This window comes from Perca flavescens, chromosome 16, assembly GCF_004354835.1.
Source record: "Perca flavescens isolate YP-PL-M2 chromosome 16, PFLA_1.0, whole genome shotgun sequence".
Lineage (NCBI taxonomy): Eukaryota > Metazoa > Chordata > Actinopteri > Perciformes > Percidae > Perca > Perca flavescens.
The window spans coordinates 149,389-168,935 of record NC_041346.1 but is presented as its reverse complement, the minus strand read 5'-3'; the positions used below and the strand labels follow the sequence as shown (position 1 = coordinate 168,935).

General features: G+C 41.3%; 1 protein-coding gene across 4 annotated transcripts in view; it reads right to left on the bottom strand.

Moving 5' to 3' along the window:
* Positions 1-19,547, bottom strand: part of LOC114570600 (ras-specific guanine nucleotide-releasing factor RalGPS1) — a 146,510-nt gene that overhangs the window by 28,749 nt on the left and 98,214 nt on the right. For all 4 annotated transcript variants that reach the window (XM_028600933.1, XM_028600934.1, XM_028600935.1 and 1 more), the window contains 2 exons: positions 1,762-1,888; positions 217-368 (listed from right to left, as the gene is read on the bottom strand). In XM_028600933.1, the coding sequence (XP_028456734.1) occupies positions 217-368; positions 1,762-1,888 (279 nt within the window). The remainder of the gene's footprint in view (positions 1-216; positions 369-1,761; positions 1,889-19,547) is intronic.

Genomic DNA, 19,547 nt, shown 5'->3' with positions numbered 1-19,547 from the left:
CGAAGGGAGAGTCATTACTGTGGACTCCTTACACAGAGAGCTTACTGTCATACAAAACAGCAGGCACTTCATTCAGAAGAAACAAAGACAATACCATAGTAACCTAAAAATATAACTATTTGATATTACACTTTCTTCTACAGCACAAACTGGTTAGAAGAGACAAAGCTGCATTGTGTCTGCCATGAACAGAACCGGATCTAAAGATAGACGTACCTAATGACAGGCCATTGGACACAGAAGTACTGTGTGGATCGTTCCGGACCGGACTCTGAGACTCTAAGAAGCTGTCGTCCAGTAGGTGGCGTGCATTCTGTATGGGAAACGTAGCACTCCTGCTCTGGGACATTCCGTACTGACACATCATGCTGTGGACAGAGCAACCCAGGGACCAACCATTACACAGCACAGACACATGTTATTTCACACTTTATTAAAGTTCATTCCACAGCCTAGGAGCCACTGCTTGGAATGACCGATCCCGTCTAGTTTTAAAATGAGTGCGGGGAACCACTAATAGCATCTGACCTAATGATCTCAGACTACGGGTGGGGGTATATAGCTGTATCAAATCAGAGATGTATGAAGGAACTTGACCGTGCAAGGCTCTGAAATTAATGACCAGGATTTTAAATTGAATTCTATACTGGACTGGTAACCAATGAAGTGCTGCTAAAACAGGTGTGATGTGTGCTCTTTTGTTAATGTGCATTAAAAGCCGTGCAGCAGAGTTCTATGGCCTTTGTTTTTGGAGTATGAGCGGCCTATTCATAGGCCCATCAGGCCCAGAAGCACAGTCACATATTTTATATATTAGAGCTATAATATAGGCGATATCTCCTTCATCATTTGATACAGATTACGAGTGTGAGGACTTTACCCTCCTGGGGATAGCGCTACATTATCCCTCACGTATGTTATCGCTGCTTATTGCTGCTCTGCATGTCTGCTTGTGTCATCAAATGGTCAGAATCAGCTGTGTTCTGTTGCTTGGGGTGGCTTGCATGGCTACATGTACCATATGGTGGATATTGTTGCTGTATAACACTTTGCTGTTTCCTGTTAAAGTGTTACAATCAATGGCTATCTGTGAGGCACCGAGCAGAGCTCTCCCTGGGCCTTGGCCTGCCAACCGTTTGTCTACAGGAATAAAATAAGATGAAACGTTGAATGCTGCCATGTGCTGCTGGTGGCACCGTGTATACCTGTAACTGTTACCGAAGTGTAACGTTGAGAAATGGCTTACTGAGAAGCAACAATGTTGACGCTGACTGTATCATCCACATGTGGATTTTGTCCCCTCATGTTGTTTAACGGTGTTGGATATGCTTTATTCCTACAATGTTGTATGTTTTGAACTATTGTATATTTTGTAATTTTTTTTTTAATTATTCGAGGATGCCCAATGACATCAGGCAAAGGGACTGCCAATGAAAACTAGCTTTTTACTTGACTTGGGTGAATTTACATCTGTTGGAGTGTTGATTAATCATTTAAACAAATTCATATTTATTTAGTATTTTATATTTTCGCCCCCCTCAGATATTATTCTCTGCAGATCTGTAACACTGACTGATTCTAAACCTGACATGTATAAATGACATTTCAATACAGAAACATGTACCACCTAAAGGGAGTTGATGAGTTTATCAAAGTTGTTGTAGTTACCCATGGCTGCCACATCCAATTGTTGGACTTAAACATGGATTTAGACAGATGGCATGGACAGTTTATTGTTGTGTGGAGGCCTGTCACACTCACTTGTTTCCCAGACTGTGGCTCTTCCTGTGGTGAGAGGGAGGGGGGGTGGCGATATGAACCCTCACAGAAGCATCGGGACAGGTAGGCCGTCGGTTATACCTCAGAGAGGCAGATACCGCCGACAGACCTGGAACACAGACAGACAGAGAGAGAGACAGACAGACAGACAGAGAGAGAGACAGACAGACCGACAGAGAGACAGAGACACACACAAACACAAACACACACACACATATATATATATATATATATATATATATATATATATATATATATATATATATATATATATATATATTACATACACATACATACATACACATATATATAATTATTATATATACACATATATATATATATATATATATATATATATATATATCTTATTCTGTGTAAATTTAATTAAACACAATATTATTTGGGAATATACGGTATGTGAGAACTATTTGAACTGAAATAATTTTGGTCACAAAACTAAAACACGTTTGACACCTCTATTGCAGCCTTCTGTCAGTGTTAGAGATTCCTTTTCATGGGGACAACACAATAGATGTTAAATGGGACTATGTATAGAGAATAGAATGCCTTTTGTCATTGTACCATTTCAAACTTCAGAGGGCTACTCCTGTAAGGTGCCACTAGACAAACAAAACACATTCTCTCCACATATCCCCATGTCAGCTCTTCTTTAAAATGCTTCCCATCAGCTCCACTAGATGGAGCCAATGAGGCGGAGAATAAAATAACATCAGGAACCGACGCCTTCATCTACTGTTGTAATGCCTTGTTTGTAAAGCGATGGTGTGAATGTGTACACACATGGACGGGGAGTCCAGCCTCACCTTAGGACTGTTGGATGGCTGAACTGATTCAGTGTTATTATTCTGACTGAAAACCACTCTGTCTCTCTGTCTGTCTGTCTGTCTGTCTGTCTATATAATGTAGACATAAACATTCCCACTGATAATGCACTATGGAACTTGTTCAAATTAGAATCTTTGCTACAAACAAGAGGGAAATGTTTACACATGTGCAATTGTGTAATCATAAAACATAATGTGGTAAAGTTAGAATGAATTTGGCAGCAGGATAATGTGCTCCCTGTGGGACAGAGTTTGCTGTAATATGCCTTCATTCCCCCTCATCCAGCTCGTAAAGACGCGTGCTGCTTTGGCTCGCTGACTATGCTTTCTGGAGAAGTGTGCACTCAGCAGGATGGCACCTTATTCTCAAAACTCACAAGTATCCAAAGTTTACTCTCCTTTTCCACACAAATTCATTAAACCCATTTCGCTAATGGTTGTAAGATTTCAACAAGTTCAAACTTTATAATGTCACTCTTTCAAAAGCTTCATTTGTACTAAATGTTACTCATTTGTCATATTTTGTTTGGCAAAAATATTTCAAGTATGAGCTGTAAACACAATTTACAATAATTTCTGTAAATGAATCAAATTATGAAACACCACCATTGGGAGAGTGAGATAGATCATTTCTTGGCATCTTTACCTATGAGGCCACAAGTCAAAAAAAAGCATTCTGTGGTGATATTATAACATTTTAAATCTTTAAAAAATGTTGAGCTAAAGGTTGTTTAAAGAATAAAAATGAAGATATCTATCCCAGCCCAGTTTTAGCTCCAGATGGGGAGTTCTGTTTACACATAGCCAATACCTGGATTCATTTCAAAACTAATATATCTCTTATTTTAATCTTTCATCGCACCTTACATTCTTTAGTAGCAAAGAATAGTGTCTAAGGACCGAGGGTGTAGTATGCTCTACAGATTATAAAGGCCCTCGAGGCAACATTGTGATTTTTTTATATTTGGTCTATATAAATAGACAAATTGCCAAAATTAGGAATATCCTGTCTCAAAACAATGCTGAAAAACTAGTCCATGCATTCGTTACTTCTAGACTAGATTACTGCAATTCCTTATTATCAGGTTGCCCAAATAAGTCCCTTAAGACTCTCCAACTGATCCAGAATGCTGCAGCACGTGTTCTGACGAGAACTAAGAGAAGAGATCATATTTCTCCTGTATTAGCTTCTCTGCATTGGCTTCCAGTGAAATCTAGGATCGAATTTAAAATCCTCCTCCTGACTTACAAAGCTCTAAATGGTCAAGCACCATCATACTTAGAAGAGCTCATAGTACCTTATTGTCCCACTAGAGCACTGCGCTCCCAGAATGCGGGGCTACTTATGGTTTCTAGAGTCTCTGGAAGTAGACTGGGGGCCAGGGCCTTCAGCTATCAGGCTCCAGTATTGTGGAACCAGCTCCCAGTCTGGGTTCGAGGGCCAGACACCGTCACCACATTTAAGAGTAAACTGAAAACCCTCCTCTTTGATAAAGCTTATAGTTAAGGAGTGAGGAGTTGCAGCGTCCGCCTAACCCGGCCCACCTGCTTCTCCTCGTAGTCATCAGTTTTATATACTGTATAATAGGGCTGGGCGATATGGACCAAAAGTCATATCCCGATATATTTTGGCTGAATATCGATATACGATATATATCCCGATATTTTTTTCCGCAAAGTGAGAGCAAATGTTCAGTCAAAGCCAAAATCAAATATGACATGTCACAAGTAGTTTCATAGAAACAGTTGCAAAATCAAATAAATAATAAACCGGTTTCTTCACCTGGTTCATGATTAAATGCTCAGCTGTTCAAATAATAAAATGTAAACCTAAATACTGTATAACAGGAGTACCTTTTTTGAAATCAAAGCTCCATATTTGTGATTCGTTCCAAAGGTCAATTAAGCTTTTGATATTAATATAATCTACTTTGTTCAAAATGTAATGCCTCATGCCTGTAAGCCTAGGTTTATAGTCCCATTCTTCCACTTGATACTGCTTCCACTTAAGTAAACTAAAAGATGAACTATCGACTACAAAACAAAGAAACTAATTAATGTGTTAATACAAAGAATATTTATTATGATCGGTTCACAGATCTGAGTCAAACGGAAACTTCACCCTTCTGAACTAAGAGTTTCTGCTTCAAGGTGAAGTTTAAAACAGACTGAAATGTCCAGGCTCATTCCTCCACTATTTATTTCTGTATGTATTTATGCGTTACATGTCATTTTAACGAGCACTGAGCTCCAGATCCTGCAGCCGCAGACGGTCTCTGCTGCCCGCTGTAGCTTCTCTCCGTCCGCCTGCCGCCGGCAAACTTAGTGGAACTTTCCGCCCGATATCGACATACAGGTCGTCCTGGACTACGTGTAAGATCCTACCGATCACCACTCTGTCTTTGGCTGGTCCGATTTGGATCAGCGGGGACCGCGCAGCAGCGAGGCAAAGCTGTGTTTTTCGGGGGAAGAGACGCTGCGGCCGGCCACGGAGCTCTCCTCCGCCTCCCGCTGCCGCCGGAGCTCAGGTTGCTGGTCGACGGCGGCATACATAATCATAAAACACATTGTCACCTGTTAAATGTTATTCATTGCTGTTTGTTCTTTTCATTTCCTCTATCGAACATAATTAAGCAGTACAAAAGTCCGGCATCTTTAGCGTTGATCTGAATGCTTCGGACCTCTGTTCCAAGATGGCGGCGGTTTTGACGTATGTTTAGAACCTCAAGGCGACATCTGTGTATATATCTATGGGAGCAAGGATCACATTTGAACTATATCGATATATGCGATATGGTCTAATTCCATATCTCATTTAAAAATATATCGATATATTTTTTATATCGATATATCGCCCAGCCCTACTGTATAATTAATAATCTAGCGAGAGTAGAGGGAGGCAGGCCAGTACAGCCCGATCCGGTTGGGGAGAGTTCTAGCCCGACCAGGCACCTCTCTTTAACCTGCCTCTCTTAAGTTATGCTATTACAATTCTAGACTGCCGGGGAGGCTGTTCCTCCCTAAGATATACTGAGTTGCTCTCTCATCTCTACTTGTTACTTTTGTATGCATCCTGTCCAAGAAATGCTTTTTACTAATCTAGCTCTGGGGAGTTTACTCCTGCTGCGTCCTGCTGCATCCGCCGCATCCACCCGTGCTCTGCAGCGCCACGTCACATCCCGCAACACCCTGCTGTGATGTTCCTATGCACAGAGTAGTCAGGATCCGGTATAGGAGACTGCACTACTCAGTATGACACGATGTGCCCTGCTATGACATGAACTTCCACGATAACCTTCGAAGTCACTGTGACTTCTAATGTGACTGTTATCACCACTGTTCATCACGCCCCCAACCGGCCCGTCAGACACCGCCTACCAAGAGTCTGGGTCTGCCGAGGTTTCTTCCTAAAAGGGAGTTTTTTCTTGCCACTGTCGCAATAGCCACTGCTAATGCTTGCTCTTGAGGGAATTACTGTAATTGTTGGGGTTTTGGAATTTATAGAGTGTGGTCTAGACCTACTCTGTCTGTAAAGTGTCTCGAGATAACTTTTGTTATGATTTGATACTATAAATAAAATTGAATTGAATTGAATAAATAAAACTGACCGGACATGAGATGACTGACTGAAAATAAGCACTGAAGAGAGCTCTAAATGTTATACAATTACTGATATCACTCCTAACACTGAATTGAAAACAAACTGTTGTACAGGAGGCATAGCCCATGGAAACTTCTTCCACCTGAAAATACATTGTTTGGCTCATCACTACCTTCTGGATTACAATAAATTATTATTCCTGTGTAGAGGAGTGGATGAATTGCTAAACTACTATACAAATGTTTTCTTATATCCTGTCCAATATTTTGTGCCCATATATTTGTTAGTCTAACCAACTACTAGCAACTACTAAAAAAAGCACAGATTGAAGCCTGACAGAGACACAATTCTAGGCTAATAAATAACATGGGTCAGATATTTTCAGATACGCTTTGACAAATTTGACATGGGTGACATTGCATTATGTCAGTTGCCATCACATCACATAAATAGCCTAACTGTTACCTTTATCTGATGTTAATCAGCACCTGGCCTTTCTAAAACCTTTTAGTTTTCTAGCCATTCCACCACTTTTCTAACTGCCCCCAACTAATGGCAAGGATGGACGGTGTGATAGGCTAGCCTATTGACACCAGTGTTGGGCAAGTTAATTCCAAAATGTAATAAATTATTGATTACTAGTTACTGTCTTTGAGAGTAATTAGTTATATTACAATATTATTGTCTCTGAATTGTAATGCTTACACTACTTTTGCGTTACTTTTGAGTTACTTTCACCAAAATAGAAGCAGAAGTATTCTTGGCAGGTAGCTTGTAAATATGAAATACATCATAATTTATTCATATTATTTTGTATTATTAATCTGACGCTGCAAAGTAACTAAAGCTATAAAATAAATAGTTAAGTAAAACGTTCAATAGCCTACTTGACTCTGAATTGTGGTGGACTCAACCCGTTCTCACGCCAGGTCGTTATATAGTCACGTTATTGTAATCTATTAAGTCGTGGACAGGTTACGTAAATGCCGTTTTTTTCGTGTATATGCAACGACTTTTGAACGTGTACAGGTCACGCTTTTCGAACCTGCTGCTCTGGGGGACGCGACAATGGGGAAATGAGGCGCCACACGCCGGCCAAAACAACGGGACGGGCCGCCACTCGCGATCGGGGAAATGAGGCACCACACGCTGGCTAAAACAACGGGACGGGCCGCCACTCGCAACCCGCGCAGGGGCACACAACAACTGGGAAATGAAACACCACAACGGGGAAATGAAACGCCACAATAACAAGACGGTTGGGGTTAGGAAAAAAAAAGAACGGGGAAAGGAACCGTCACACACGGGACACGCCGTCAAAGGAACTGCAACACGCGGGACAAAGGAACTGCTACACGCGGGGCGCGATCCCCGGAAGTCCTGTGTTTTCTGGCCCGTCCACCACCCTGACCAACCTCCCTACGCGGACTTTCGCCTTATCAACTACTCACTAATCGCTTTTGTTCTGGGATCACGAAATATGATTCCCATTAAAATGCATTGCTTTCAATTTCGTAATGGCCACACGAAAAAAACGGCATTTACGTAACCTGTCCACGACTTAATAGATTACAATAATGTGACTATATAACGACCTGGCATGAGACTGGGCTGGGTGGACTAGAAGTAGCCTAATAAGTAGGAGAAAATGAAAAATACCCAATTAAAATTGAATCAAAGTAGCCGGTAGTATACCGACGGCTATAGTTAATTTCCACCGCTGAGAAAATGTAATATTACGTGTAGCAAGACTAAACATTAATTCCCGACATGTTATCTTGCTCGGTCCCATTGCTGTCGCCACTGACAGGACACAGATGTTGGCAGTTACCGTCTCTGGTTCTGACCACGGGAACAGTGACGGGACAGTTCGCTTCAACGCAGCGTAAACAACTCCGGAAAATAATGTCTGTGTCGCAAATGTATCTCTGCAGTCATTTCAACCACTGAATTGTAACGAATTACTCCCATCACTGATGGACACTATGAACGCTTTTTTCATATCATCCATTTATTTGTAATATAATTATGTTTCAGGGGGTGGGGAGTATTTGTTTATGGGACCAGACTGATCTCATGAATTGGCGTATGTATGTCACACCAATTTGTATTCCGTTTTTGCGTGTTATCAAGATGCATAATCGATTTTTGCATCAATCGATCAACGCAAATTGGCCGCTATTGACCTACGTTGCGAGTCAATTTCCGCCGTAGCGAGTAGTATAAAGGAACGGGGAATTGGGTAAGGAGGTAGGTTGGGGTGGCGGATGGGTAAAACACAGTGAGGCGATTTTTCTGCCGTTTATTTTTTTTTATTTTTTGTTTTAATAAGCCTTACCCAATGTTTTCTATTCTTCATTTTGCTTTATGAAAGTGGCATGTATATTTACGCAAAGTCATGATGCCATGTTGATGGGACTGTGTTCGTTACTTGTTGCCCCTTGGTGACTGATGTCGATGTCTGTCTGCACACGGTGCAGAACGCATGAGGAGGTTCTATATACTGTCTCTGTGATGTAGCCTGGACATGTGGAGGAAAGGCCATCTCTCCCGTTAAGAAATCGTTCCGATATATACTGTCTATGTTCCAAACCTTTTTTTGAGGCGGTTCAACCATGGCATGCAAGCTTACTGTTATCCGGACAGCCTGGCTTGCTGAGGCACTGAATTGAATTAAAATAAGCTAAGTTTCCATCCACTTGTCAAACGAATTATCTGAAGTTCGGTAAAAAACCGCAAGTGAATAAAGCTGGCGAAAGTGTGTTTCCATCCAACAGCTTTAAAGCGAATAAAAACCTGTGCGTAATGACGTCACATGCTGTTTTGCGATTAAAGTGGTGTATTGAATTGATTTGAGACATTTTACGGTGTTTCCATTCATTTTTGCACTGAATTGCACAACATTCAAGCAAACTTTTCCGAACAAAGTTTTGCTAGACAGAAGTAGTTGTTGTTGTTAATATTAGAAGCCAAGCTATTTATAGATCTGAGCTTATAAACTCCGATGGGCCTTTGGCTGAGGATCTGATCCAGCTCATTAAAAAGGTGGAACTTGCCTTATATTTTCCCTCCGGCACGGAGCCATGTATGGCTGTTTGAGCGCCTTCCATTTACTCCGCAGGACGTCCCACGGCTTATGGGACATTCTAAAACGCTTAACATGAAAAAGCTTAACGTGGTTTAATATCTAAACAACGAACAATCATCACCAGATGTATCATGGTCATATATCTTGTCATGAACACTTAAGCCTGTCAAAAAACTAAATCGAAATCCAACGATTATAGAAGTTATCTCACGTTAATGTGTCAGATAACGTCCATAATATTTGGACATTGGGTTAGATTTGACCGTTTTAAGTGGTTATGATGAGCAATATAGAAGGGGATTTTTTTGGTGATGATTGATCGTTGTTTAGGTACATTAAACCACGTTAAACTTTTTCAAATTGGGACTTATAAAGCCAATGAGAACCGTGGAGAGTCAACCCCCAGCCGCTCCGCTGCCCTGAAGCAGAAACGCTTTATGTCAGATAATGTCCATAATAATTGGACATTGGGTTAAATTATTTGACAGTTTTCCGTGGTTATGATGGGTAATATGAGAGAGAAATTTGGTGATGATTGATCATTGTTTAGGTACATTAAACCACGTTAAGCTTTTTCCTCGCCATACGGCCACTGATGAAAACATTAACGTGAGATAACTTCTATAATCGTTGGATTTCGATTTAGTTTTTTTGACAGGCTTAAGTGTTCATGACAAGATATGACCATGATAAATCTGGTGATGATTGATCGTTGTTTAGATACATTAAACCACGTTAAGCTTTTTCAGGTTAAGCATTTTAGAATGTCCCTGTCGTAACCTTTGTTGGTCATTTCCTTCGCGAGCTCCTGATAAATGATGGCATTTCTTAAATGTTTGCTATCTAAAATAGCTGTTATATTTTTCTGGTAAATTAAATTAAAAAAGTATCTTGTCTCCTCGTTTGTCCACTTACATCTGTTTTTGTTTTGCAAACAGAGCGGAAATACTGGGCGGAAATGAACTGAAACTTCTTCTTCGTTTTATTGCGGGTTGCAATCAATAAATGACCTAAAACTTAATTGCAATTCATTATTTATTTGACAAATAACCTTTCCATCAGCGTTTATCGTATAAGCCGTATATCGATCAAGAGAATATCCGATGAGACCAAACATTTTCTTTGAGTCGATATTCATGAAATTCAATCAGATTTTACTGTTTCCATAAGGCATTTTTCATTTGATATCACTTAATTCGGATAAAAACGGGTCGATGGAAACATAGCTATAGATAGTATATAAGAAGGGATGGGCAGGTGGGCGGAGGTTTAAAATGCTGCGCTCTGATTGGCCAAAAGCTTTTCACTCCACTGCTCAGCGGCAGAATCCACGTCATAGATGTAGATTGCATAGAAACTAGGGCTGGATGATTAATCAAAAAATTATCGAAACCGAAATTCAGAGCCTATAGCAGACGTAATTTTACCAAGTCAGTTATTTCGTTTTTTTAATCCTATTAATATTTCCGCGGCCGCCCACTGTGTGTTAATGAAGGCTACTTTCCCCTTAAAACATATTACGGCCGCCGCGTGTTCAGTCACGCGACTCCACCCCGTCCAGTCTGCGACAACACTGCAGAAAAACTGTTATAGCGACCAAAGGTAATACGAGCAATCTATTTCAACACCTGGAGCGCAATCACATTACCGAATATGAACAGTGCATGGCTCAAAAAAAGAGAGAGGCTGACAATCGCCCAGCAACAAGTGCCTCCACAAAGCAGGTGTCAATAACACACGCATTTACAAATGCTACACAATATGAAAAGGATTCAAGAAAATGGAGAGAAATAACTGACGCCATTAGTTACTATATCGCGAAGGACATGGCTCCCATAGCTACGGTGGAACACAGTGGGTTTAAACAACTCGTTAAAACACTCGACAGAAGATACACTGTGCTATTGCGACTAAGGCTGAGCAATTTTATCGATTTTGCGATATAAATCGATATTTTATTCCCCAAGAAAGTATCGATTTTTATGCCGCGAGTATCGATACATAAGTCCCATTCAAATCCCCCGTGTTTACCCCCATTCACGTTGCAGGAAGAGCGATTTGGTCCGCCAGCCGCTAGTGTCGCTGTAGAGCAGCCAACGTCAACTGGCGCCTCCGCCAAAGCTTTTAGTCTGGCCCCCAGAATAATCATGAATTCACAAAATGTAAAGAGGAAAAAATGTGTTCTGTTATTTATCATTTCAAACATTTAGAGCAAAAACCCAGCCCCCTGTATTTACATCTCTATTCACATGCCGGGATTCTTTACAGCAATGACCGAGCTCCACACACACCGCTGAGCCGAGATGTGTGTGCGTTAAAACACACACACAGCTGAGCCGAGATGTGTGTGCGTTAAAACACACACACAGCATGAGCCGAGATGTGTGTGCGTTAAAACACACACACAGCTGAGCCGAGATGTGTGTGTGTTAAAGGTTAAAACACGCAGCACCTGACTGGGAACGATACAGAGTTACCAACGGCCGCTGGGGCAGACGAACTCACGCTGGTCTCTTTTCTGTAAACCTTCGTGAGTAGAAAGTCAATACTTATCAATGCACTCACCTGTGTAGACCGGCATCAACATGTAGAAAGCCATATTTCAATCTGCTCAGTCCACCGCGCTGTTTTACGCAAACACAGCTCTACTCTGCAAATAGCGAATTTTTACAATCAAGCTAAAACAGAAGCTGTCGGTTTGTAGTCTAACTGTTTATTTTAGGTTGCCGGGAATCTGGACATTTTGACAAATTCTTGTAAACCTGCTGGCTGAACAAACCAAACCCTCCGCTAGAGCGGACAATCTGGAGCTACTTAATATGCACGTGAATGACGCGATCGTTATGTTCTTTATGTTTATGTTCTTATTGCTCACACGAATACATGTAAAAAAAAAAATAGCATTAATTCAGTAAGAAAGGGAAAAAGAATATGCGTATTAGGTATAAATTCATTTTATTTTATTTTATTTGAAAGTCCGGCCGCCAGAGTGCTTAGAAAAATTCTGAAAAAAATGAAGTTGATGATCCCTGCTGTAGACTCTCTGTCCAGTCAGAGACATATATTGTGTAATTGATGTTTTCAGTTCAATTAATTAAATCCAAGTAAATGGAACACTCACAAGATGTCACCAAAATCACTCGGTCCCCTTTAAATCTTTCAGAAAATGATGTAAGTGTATCGAATTATAAGAAATCGTATCGTTGGCTGAATATCGTGATATACATCGTATCGTGAGCTGAATATCATGTATGGTATCGTGAGATTAATGTATCGCTACAGCCTAATCACGACACTATTTTTCCCAAACTGCGCTGCCCAACATGTACCAAACATGTCGGAAAAAAGTAGCTGCTGAACTTCAGTCTGTTAAGCACTTTGCAGCAACATCTGATCTGTGCTCAAGTAGGACGATGGACCCATATTTGAGCCTTACATTGCACTACATTGACGATGAATGGAAGCTGCGCAACAGGTGGCTTGAGACAGCATATTTTCCAGTCGATCACACGTCAGAGATGATTGCACAGGGCCTGAGAGATATGCTTTCTGCATGGGAACTAACAGAAAAGAACCTTGTGGCCATTACGACAGACAACGGCGCTAATGTTGTCAAAGCTGCACAGCTCAATGGATGGACACGGCAGCAGTGTTTTGGACACAGGCTGCACCTGGCAATTGGTAAGTGCACCAATGCTATGATATTCAATCTAGTTGGGAATTTGTGGGTGGTGACGAGCTGCTATATTCTTTATTTGTTTAGATATGGGGTCGGCAACCTTAGGCACGCGTGCCACCATGGGCACGCGGGACCTTAACCAATGGCACGCTGGCAATATGTGTGCAAGAGAGTTATTGATGTGTTGAAATCATGGTTGAAATGCTGAAGCACTCTCTCATCCGCATGCCAAATTACAACGTTCACAGTTGCCGACCTCATAGGTGCCGATACCGTGGGTGCTCCGGAGCTTGAGCACCCACGAAAAATACTGAGCACCTACGTGTGCCAGACTGCCAGTTCATTTTTATATTAATTTAATATTAAACATTGCAGGTGGTGCTAAGTGGAGCGTCTGTCATTGTGTGATTGGTCATGTCGGTGGCATTGATTTATAATTTCCCACAAAGCTGATTAAACTTCTCATCTCCAATCCTATCTGTGAGAAGTGGCGCTGTCCTGAGTTGAAAGATACCTTACTTTACGGCTTTAGTATACCTTATTTCTTAAGGTTCTGAAATGCAAACATTGTTGACTACTTTTTTTTTTTAAAGGGTGTGCGCGTGTGAGCACCCACGGAGGAAAACATAAATCGGCGCCTGTGCGTGACCTGTTATCTACGGTATCTATCTGACTGGGAACAATACAAAGAGGATTACCAACGGCCGCTGGGGCAGATGAACTAACGCTAGTCTCGTTACTGTAAGGCGGCTACAATTAAACCTTGGTGAGTTAAAAGTCAATACTTATCAATGCACTCACCTGTGTACACCGGCATTAACATGTAGAAAGCGATATTTCAATCTGCTCTGTCTGCTCAGTCCACTCTTGTCCACCGCGCTGTTTTACGCAAACACAGCTCTACTCTGCAAATAGCACATTTTTACAAAACAAGCTAAAAGAAAAGCTGTCGGTTTGTAGTCTATTTTTCTTAGTTTGCAGGGATTCTTGAAGTTTGGACAAATTCTTATAAACTTAAGCTGTCTGAAGAAACCATCCTCTCCGCTGGAGCGGTAAATATGGATGCATTATTAGACCAAAACAAATACATGTGGCTACTTAATATGCACGTGAATGACGCAATCGTTATGTTTGTGTTATTCATTTTTGATAACGATGCTGGTTGTGTTATTATTTTGCCACAGCATCGTTTCATTGAAAATGAGGCATACAGGACCTGCTTATCAGTCCATTCATCATTAAAGCTGGGCTTTTCCACAACTTTTCGCTTCAGGCTCTTTGACAGTGATATTTTTGTCAGCCCATTTTCCACCAATCAGGACTGCATACTACAACCATGTTTCCATAATAATAATATACAATAATAATAATAAGTACAAGGTCCTGATTATTACAGATTCCCTGGATATTACATTTTGATGTGATGTCATAAAAAAAAATTAATGTTAACATGGCACACTAATAAACAAGAAATTTTGAAAAGGGCAAGTCATATCTAAAAGGTTGCCGACCCCTGGTTTAGATCATACATTTTAACGTCTAAATGTTTTTTATATGACTTGTGTTTTTTCTTTTCTGTGCTGAATCACTTTGTTACATGTGTTTAAAGGGGTGCTGTATATAAATATTAATTGTCCTTCAGCACACTAAATAAATACTGTGACAACAATAAAACAATGTAAACCTCACATTACAATGTAACAAAACGCTACATTAAGTCATCATTAGAGTAGAAATTAAAAAAGCTTTAGATGTGTTATTAAACTGCTTAAATAATATCAGATTAATAAGGCATTTCTCCTCTTGTATACATTTTGTTAGAGCTACAGTTTGTAAATCTCTGAAACCATCAATAATTTAATATTCTTATATACTTTTGTGTGCGTTTATTTCAGAAAATGCAATGAAAGATCAACGTGTGGTGCGAGCAATGAGGGTGTGCAAAAACAGTCAGTGCCTTTTCCTATAGCTGCAAGAAGAAGAAGGCATTAGGGAAGGCGCAACAAGAGCTCAACCTGCTGCAACACAAGCTAAAAACCAGATGTGTCACCAGATGGGGGATCGATGCAAATGATGACTGCAAGGGTCCTTGAGCAAAAGAAAGCCATTACACAGGTCCTCGCTGATGATAAGAAATCAAGGCACATTATTCCATCTTGGGCTGACCTGGATGTCTTGGAGGCTGTCAACAGAGCTCTTTCCCCATTGATGGAGTTCACAGATGCTCTGTCAGGAGAAGACTATGTGACCATTTCATTCGTGAAGCCTGTCCTGCACATCCTAAATTCACGAGTGCTGGCTGAGGAGGAAGATGACGTGGAGCTGACCAAAACAATCAAAACCAGCATCCTTGCATACCTTAAGGGGAAGTACTCAGACCCCATCACAGAAGAGCTACTGGACACCGCCAGTTTTGTTGATCCCAGATTTAAAACAACATACATTTCCGCTCACCATGTCGCCACCATTCAGGAGAAAGTGAAAACAGAGATGGAGTCAGCAGCTGCAGTCTGCAGGGAAAGTACCACTGAGAGTACACAGCCCTCTACGTCTTCATCAGAAGCAAAGAAGCCAAAAAGGTCATTAGGAAGTTTTTCAAAGGAAGTGAGGCAACTGCAACTGCACCCACTGTGTCACTTCAGCAAAAACTAGAAGCAGAGCTGAGCAGCTACTTGGTGTCCCCCATGCTGGATAGTAAGAAAAATCCACTGGAATGGTGGGGAAAGCATCATGTACACTTCCCCAATCTAAGTGAGGTGGCAAAAAAGTATCTCTGCATACCAGCCACTAGCTCCCCATCAGAACGAGTTTTCAGTTCTGGAGGAAACATTGTTACATGCCTCAGACCCTGCCTGAAACCTGAAAAGGTAAACATGCTAGTGTTTCTTAGCAAGAACGTGGAGTAAATGCTTATGCATAGAGAGTGACAGGACAAGATCCCTGAGAGGAAGATCAAAAGGTTTACAAAGGATACAAGTTATATTTTGGCAATATTTACAATAATTTATTTTATTTACAATAATTTATTTTGTTTACAAGAGAGAAATTATATTTTACTTTTAAAGGTCCAATATGTAATATTTGTACTGTAATAAATCAAAAAATGACACCAATGCCTCATCAGGTATTAAGGAAACATGTTAAACTGAAATACTATCTTTTCTGACAACAATGCTAATTTCAGTATTTTTTCTTTTTAAAATTTACATTCCGTGACGGAATTTATGTTTATGTTTTGATCTGTGTGTTGTTATCAACGGCCCAGTTTGACAGGCAGGCCGGGTTGCCAGATATATACCTGTAAAACATAAACCCAGCGCGCTACAGCTGTAACGGTAGTACAGCCATGAAAGCAGCAAACAAACCAACAGGATCAACGGAGATAGATTCTACATGACATAAAAAAAAAAAAAAAAAAAAAACGATGTAGAGATGTATTTGAAAGATGGAGACAGCTTAGAGCCCAAAAGGACGCAGAGTTGGCTTATTTTCTCCTGAACAGGTAAGCATTAGCTTCAGGCTAATTTATCAAAGCTACTAGGGATGGGCATTTTTTGTCATTTAAACATTTGTGTACTCACATTGAATTATATAGCTAGAGTACCCGAGTTGGTTACTCGCAAAAACAATTGAGACATAGCCAGTAAAGTGATCCCGACTGGTCCTGGCTAACGCCGTTATGCTAACCCTGCTAACTGTTAACGTTACCGGGAGGACCAGGCAAGCAGCCCATGGCTGTTTACAGCGTGTAGCCTCTTCAGCGGCTGGAGCCGACAACGGTGAGTTATTTTAAGCCACGAGAGGGGGGCTGTAAATCGGAAAGAGAGGACTGTGAGTTTGCAGTGTGTTTAGCGATTGTTGCCGTAATTCTAAGCCAGTGAAGTGTGTTCCATCGGCAAGGTAGTGGTATTTTTAGCGTTTCGTATTGTAATTCTAAGCCGAGGAAGTGTGCCTGACTGGCGTGTGGAGAGGACAGTGAGGTTGTTGTGTTTTTAGCGGTTCATACTGTCATTTTAAGCCGAGAAAGTGTGTCTGTTAGTTGGTTACAGAGCTCCACGTGAGCACGGGCTTTTATGACTGTCAATATAGCTAGCATCTACCGTTAGCTACTCCGCTGTGCTGTGGAGTAACGTCTGGCTATGTGAGACTAGCATCTACCGTTAGCTACTCCGCTGTGCTGTGGAGTAATGTCTGGCTATGTGAGAAAAGCGTCTAGCAACATTGTTGTGAATGCTGCGGTCTCAGCCTGGCAACCTCCGTGAACTTTGAGTCTGGGCAGGAGGGGGCGGGGGAGATGACTCTCCAGTATTTTGAATTGGTAGTGCAGTAACTATTTTAACCGTTAGCTGCCAGTATTACATACAATATTACATATTGCACCTTTAAGATGGCATGGCAATATTTACCATAATTTTGTTTACAAAAAGAACTATTTTTAAAAGTTCTTTATTTTCTACATTTTTAGGAAACCTTTTTACCTAGAGAGCAGCGAATCGTACAAGCGTACTGAAGGGTCAAAATGCGTGCCGAGTACGCAAAATGCATACATGTTGGCAGATCTGGTCTATATCCACGACGTTCCACTTCTGGGATTGCTCTGTTGGATGCAGGATGAAGGGCAGTGGGATGAAGGTCGCAGACACTAACAGACTGAACAAACTGATCAGGAGGGCTGGTGATGTCGTGGGGGAGGAGCTGGACACACTGGCGATCGTGGCTGAGAGGAGGATGCTGTCCAGGCTTCAGTCCATCTTGGATAATGTCTCCCACCCTCTCTACGACATACTGGCCCAGCAGAGGAGCACCTTCAGCAGAAGACTCCTCTCACCCAGATGCACCACAGGAAATCTTTCCTGCCTGTGGTCATTAAAGGGAAACTTCACCGATTAGCATTAAGCTTTGTATAAGTAGAAACCTGGTAGTATTTTTGAATGACCATGCTTCCCTCCCTCATGTCCCCCTGAGAGGGGAGATCTCTGTATTGTGGGTCTGGAAAAAAAACTCAGATGACGCAAAATGACAATTTTTGCCCAGAGGCAAAAGACTACAGCCTGTATTAGGAGCCACTTCCGCATAGCCCAAAGGGGGTTGGACTGTCGGCTTTTTCTGGAGATTGACGAGGAAAAACGAGTGTCAGCCATCTTGAATCCTCGCTTAGCTTCTCAGCAGGAGCAGAAACTGTTCATCCCGACGGAAATTTCAGAACAACAATTATGTGCATTCAAACTACCACACACGTGTACCACCGGGATACATTGGAACACATCGGAGAATATGCAGGACACTTTATTACAGACGCAATACTGACACACACTACGCGAGCTTCGCCTGCACGGAGACCAGCGGTGGTGCCTTGATGCCTCTGGCCGGTAAAGAGAACTCATCAGTGGGGAGCGTTGAACGAGTGTGCCGGTGGAAAGCTAACGCTAGCCAGCCATCTGTTCACCAATCCTGCTTGCAAGTGTCCACTCATTAAACAAACTGGACAACATCCAACTTCAACCAAACTCCCAACGCGAGTTCAGAGACGGCTGTGCTGTGTTTTTGTTGTTGTGGAAACATTGCTGTGGACAATCCAGCCCGCTGCTCTGTCACCGGGTAAGACTACTAGTGGAGGTGGGCTGTGTTACCCCGGACTGCCTGTTGCAGAAATGGGGTGATTTGTATCCAACTAACTGCTAACTGCTGGTGGAGTTTGTGACTGTAAAATGACGACAATTCTAGCTACATCCCACGCAAACGTACGGGTGTGTTTATACTTGATGTTTATACCACAGCCCACCAAGAGCTAATGCTAGTAGCTATGTGTTAGCCTTCTTTTATTACATGGCTTGGTTGAATTCTAATGTAGAATGCGGTCTGTTATTTCTTGATAACACACCGTTGCCAAGGATAACACACCGTTGCCATGCATAGCAGAGCGTTGCCATGGACACAGTTCTGTTCACTCTGGAGCTATCAATCAATCCGCTGAAAGAAGTGCAGATAATGTATCAGCTGTGGCCAGAAAAAAGCATGTTTTAAATGTGTAACACAACTTGAGCCACGGTGAAATGTTTTTTTCGTGTATATGGTTGAAATGACAATAAAACACACTTGTTGAGTTGATCGTCTCACTGTCTGTCTGTAAAGGGTAGGCGTGGCTTGGGAGTGGCCTCATACAGCAGCAAAGCAAGTGCATTCTGGGATTTGGTGTCTTTCATCCATATGAGCCAAAAACACATTTTCTGGCTTATCTCGGCCTAGAAGGCACCAATTTCAATTATCTTTTCACATTTCTACTACATAAGTGACCCAATTTAAAGATATATTCAGCTTTCCAGCGGTGAAATTTCCCTTTAAACTCTACAACACCTCCCTCAGAGAGTCAAACACCCCCTCTCTGTAATCATCTCAAACAAAGACAATCACTTCTCTTTTTTATTGCACTATTTGCACATTAACGCTGTACATTTCATATTTTATATATTATTACTGTATATTTGTTTTTATTATATATGTTTAAAGTATTGATAATATATGTTGTTTTTATTTGTTGTTTGTATACCTGGAGTG